The sequence below is a fragment of the Sander vitreus genome, unplaced genomic scaffold (assembly GCF_031162955.1).
Source record: "Sander vitreus isolate 19-12246 unplaced genomic scaffold, sanVit1 ctg505_0, whole genome shotgun sequence".
Classification (NCBI taxonomy): Eukaryota; Metazoa; Chordata; class Actinopteri; order Perciformes; family Percidae; genus Sander; species Sander vitreus.
This window is the reverse complement of record NW_027595607.1, coordinates 35001-39856: the sequence shown is the minus strand read 5'-3', so window position 1 is coordinate 39856 and position 4856 is coordinate 35001. Positions and strand designations below refer to the sequence as shown.

Below are 4856 nucleotides of genomic sequence, written 5' to 3'. Positions count from 1 at the left end.
ACCCTCCTCTGCAGAGCTGTGAATTTCTGGAGAAACTCAGACTCAAAGTGATATTACAAGAGACAAAAACATTGTTGAAAAAATGTCCAAAAAATTCCACAAAAAGTGTCAAAAAAACTCTAAAAGGGCGACCAAAACATTAAAAAAATAAACTCAAAAGCAACAAAAATGTAAAAACATAAATTACGTTAAGCGACAAATGTCTACAAAAAAAACTAAATGATTTTGGAGAGAAAGACGAGAGTTCAAGTCCACAGAGATGAAAAGGATTCTTTATTTAATCATATTTAACAGTTTGAACATCAGCGGAGCCTCACCATTGGCTGAGAGGTAAAAGGGGGCGGAGCCATCTAAGGTGACATTGTGTAATAAAAAACATTTCCTTCATAGTATTCTGACATGTTTAAACACTTCTTAAGTTTTCATACTTTAATTATTACACAAGTTCTGTTTATTAAATCTATATTTCTTTAGTTTTGAAACCCAGCTGTTTATAACGACTTCCTGTCCAACTTGGCCGCCAGAGTCGATCGTCTTCTGAAAAACATTGGGTGTCTCCCCCCCAAAACATCCAAATCAGTGGTTTCTTCCAGCAGCATAACAACCTTTATATTATATTGTATATTTAGGTTTATCTTTTTCCTCCTGACAAAAAAGTTGAGACAAAAGCAACAAACGTCAACAAAAAAAATAACCAAAAACAAGCGATACAAGCGACGTTTTTGGTGCTTTGCACTTGTGACCCTTGTAGGTTTGTTAATGTTTTGCCGCCTCTTCCGATGTTTTTTGTCCAGGTGTTCCCCTCTTTCTTCCCCCCTTATCCCCCCCCCCCCTCAGGTGTACCTGTGTCCCCTCTTTTTTGACATTTGTTGCACTTTTTCCACTGTTTTTGGCACATTTTTAAGTCAACGACCGTCCAGGTTTTCCCCTTTTTCTTCCCCCATTACCCCCCCCCCCCTCAGGCATCAGGCTGGGTCTGCGTGGTCATCAGCACCAGCGGCGTCTCTTTGTCTCCGGTTCCCAGCAGAGGAAACATCCTCTCGGTGAACTCGGAGGATCCGCTGAAGCTGTAGATCTCCGAGCCAGACTTGGCGTTATAAAAGGTCACGTGACCCTCGTCCACGTCCAGGAACACGCCCACCTGACGCAGCCTCGGGGGACACTTCACCTGCACCGCCGGCACAAAACACAGACCGCCCCAGACTCAGAGTTATGTCCCGTTTATTCGTCCGTATATATATCTGAACTAACAGCAGGGCTGCACGTCATACGTCATTACTATTACCATACATTGGTTTCTAATTGCTTGGTATATAAATATATATCCTTCAGTCAAGTCCTTATTACACGACACTGCAGAGCGGACACATGGATGTATATATTTATGTGTAACAGAGTATTTTTACTGCAGTAAAGGATGTGAATAAGTAAGTGTGCGTACCTTAGTGAGGGGGGGGGCAGTGAGCGCTCTCAGCTGCCCTCCGCTCCACCAGAGGGCGTAGTACCCGTTAGACGGACTCATGTCAAACAGCCCTTTCCTGCTCGCCGTCTCCGTGACGACGCCCAGCTTCCAGTCCTTGCTCTCACCGACAAACACCTGTGTCAAACGGGGAGGGGTGGGAGTTTGGGGGGGTCAGTGTTACCATAGCAACGGACCCAGCAGGGGACAGGCAAACACTCGGGGCACCGGCAGCCGACAAGGGTAAAGAAAAGTTAAAGTGCCAATGTTACCGTAGCGACGGGCTCTCACCTCCCAGTAGTGGCGGCCGGTGGCGTAGCCCTCCTTGGCGAGGACGCAGGACCAGACGTCGTAGCGCTGCGGGTTGCTCCGGAAGAACTGCAGCGTCTCGCCGCGCTTCACCTGCTTCCTGTCTGAGGACAGGATCAGGAAGGGGTACGCCGTCACGGGGTTCAACGCCACGTCCTCTGGAGACCACGGACACACAACAACAACAACACACATCTGAGTCCGTCTGTTATGAACGTTGTCGTTACGATTTCTCAACAGGTTTGGTACAGATGCAGATTAATAACGGTAGCTAGCTTTGTTAGCATCACACTTAGCTTTCTGTTCTTTGTGCTTAGCACTAGCATGCTAACATCATAACAACAGGGTTAGCATGTTAGCAGTCGCTCAAATAGCTGGCTGACAAACTAAAACAGAATCATCTTTAATTATAAATAAAGATAAATGTTCTCACCCATGTAGACTCGCACCTTCTTGTGTCCTGCAACAGAATGAAGACACACACACACATACACAGAGAGACACACACAGAGACAGACAGAATGAAGCTGGTTAACATTAACAATCATTAACGTAATATAATAAGACATTATCTATAGATAACAGACGTACCTGAGACATGTTTCATTCTCTTCATATCTGAAGGGAAACAAGAAACCAGTCAGTCACTCTTTCACAATAAAAGTCCTCTGATCGTCTCAGTAAAAGCATCTCTGTGTTTAAAACTCTGTGATGGCGTTTGTGTCCGATATCTTTTCTCATTTCAGCTCAGTGGTCCGGAACGATCGGCGATAACTAAACAACATTTAGTCGACTCACTTTCAAGATCTCCTGCTCAACATTTGTACCGATACCTGGAACTCTGTACCCAGTAATTATCTCATTTAACGAGTCTCTCTCTCTGTAATAACTAAACAGAAGAATACTTTGCACATGTACAGCGTCAGACTCCTGCACACTGTCTGATAGTAGGCAACATTTCTGTCTGAAGATGTTCTAGCACAGAAACGTTGCCCACTATTAAACTTTATATATTATTTGTGTGATAAGTCCAAACAGATATATCCTATTCACATAAACACAATAAAACAAACCACAAACTCTGTTACTGTAAACTCTACGTCACTATTTAATGATCTTTAGAACAGGTTTCATTCATAACACGGTATGTGTTGATATAAAGTTATAAAGATATCAAATTATAATGTTATAAAGTGTTACCATGCTTTCTGAGTGAAGGAATGTGTGATGTAAAGATGATGTCATCACCTTTCAGAGACCACTGACTCTTCCACAGACTGGGCGAGCTTCCTCTCAGACTGAGCATGCTCTCTGCTGCCATCAGCTCATTGGACACTGAAACACACACACACACACACACAAATTATACACACACACATTACACACTCTCTCACACACACACACACATTATACACGCACTCCCACACACACATTATACACACACACACATTATACACATATATACACACACACACACACACACACACAAATTATACACACACACATTACACACTCTCTCACACACACACACATTATACACGCACTCCCACACACACATTATACACATATATACACACACACATACACAAACATTTCAGTGACTGACAGGAGCCCCCCCCCCTCCCATCCTGATGAGGTCCATCCTGTCCCTGATGTATATTTATATATATATTTATTAATGTATATATTTGACTGACCTGAGCCCCGTGTTGGTCCCCCTCCCATCCTGATGAGGTCCATCCTGTCCCTGATGTATATTTATATTTATATATATATATATATATATATATATATATATATATATATATGTATTAATGTATATATTTGACTGACCTGAGCCCCGTGTTGGTCCCCCCTCCCATCCTGATGAGGTCCATCCTGTCCCTGATGTATATATATTTATATATATATATATATATATAAATATATATATATATGTATTAATGTATATATTTGACTGACCTGAGCCCCGTGTTGGTCCCCCTCCCATCCTGATGAGGTCCATCCTGTCCCTGATGTATATTTATATTTATATATATATATGTATTAATGTATATATTTGACTGACCTGAGCCCCGTGTTGGTCCCCCTCCCATCCTGATGAGGTCCATCCTGTCCCTGATGTATATTTATATTTATATATATATATATATATGTATTAATGTATATATTTGACTGACCTGAGCCCCATGTTGGTCCCCCTCCCATCCTGATGAGGTCCATCCTGTCCCTGATGTATATTTATATATATATTTATTAATGTATATATTTGACTGACCTGAGCCCCGTGTTGGTCCCCCTCCCATCCTGATGAGGTCCATCCTGTCCCTGATGTATATTTATATATATATTTATTAATGTATATATTTGACTGACCTGAGCCCCGTGTTGGTCCCCCTCCCATCCTGATGAGGTCCATCCTGTCCCTGATGTATATTTATATATATATTTATTAATGTATATATTTGACTGACCTGAGCCCCGTGTTGGTCCCCCTCCCATCCTGATGAGGTCCATCCTGTCCCTGATGTATATTTATATTTATATATATATTTATTAATGTATATATTTGACTGACCTGAGCCCCGTGTTGGTCCCCCTCCCATCCTGATGAGGTCCATCCTGTCCCTGATGTCGGCCAGAGAGTTCTTGACGTCGTCCAGCTGGAAGCTGAGAGAAAACTCTGAGAACTCTTCATCCAGATCATCATCCTGGTCCTCAGCCAGGGGGGCCGCCGCACAGTCCAGACTCTGACACACAAAATCTTAGACTTTTTTTTTCTATAAATAACAACATTTTCTTTGTTTTTTCAAAATATAACTTTTTGCTTAAAAAAAATAACTTTAATCTACCTTTTGCTCAAAATAAACCAAGTTTTTCTATTTAAATAAAATCAACATTTTTTTTAAAAATATATTCAACTTTTTTTCTCTAAATTAAATTTTTTTTTCTTAAAGTCATAGTGCGTAGTTCGTGTTCTGAACAAATACATATTTTGAATTGTATTCCTTCTTTCTGTCTAATCAAACCAAGCTCATTAGTTGGGTCTGCCGGGTCCATAACATCTTCATTAACCAATCACAAGCTT

The 4856-nt window shown here is 41.4% G+C and overlaps 1 protein-coding gene across 1 annotated transcript in view; it reads right to left on the bottom strand.

The window, feature by feature from the left end:
- Window positions 1–256: 256 nt before the first annotated feature.
- Window positions 257–4856, bottom strand: part of btr30 (bloodthirsty-related gene family, member 30) — an 11306-nt gene continuing 6706 nt past the window's right edge. Inside the window, exons 7-13 of the mRNA XM_078245427.1 lie at window positions 4347–4518; window positions 3017–3103; window positions 2360–2386; window positions 2202–2228; window positions 1751–1926; window positions 1442–1597; window positions 257–1168 (exon numbers count right to left, since the gene is read on the bottom strand). Coding sequence (XP_078101553.1) covers window positions 959–1168; window positions 1442–1597; window positions 1751–1926; window positions 2202–2228; window positions 2360–2386; window positions 3017–3103; window positions 4347–4518 — 855 coding nt within the window. The 3' untranslated portion in view covers window positions 257–958. The remainder of the gene's footprint in view (window positions 1169–1441; window positions 1598–1750; window positions 1927–2201; window positions 2229–2359; window positions 2387–3016; window positions 3104–4346; window positions 4519–4856) is intronic.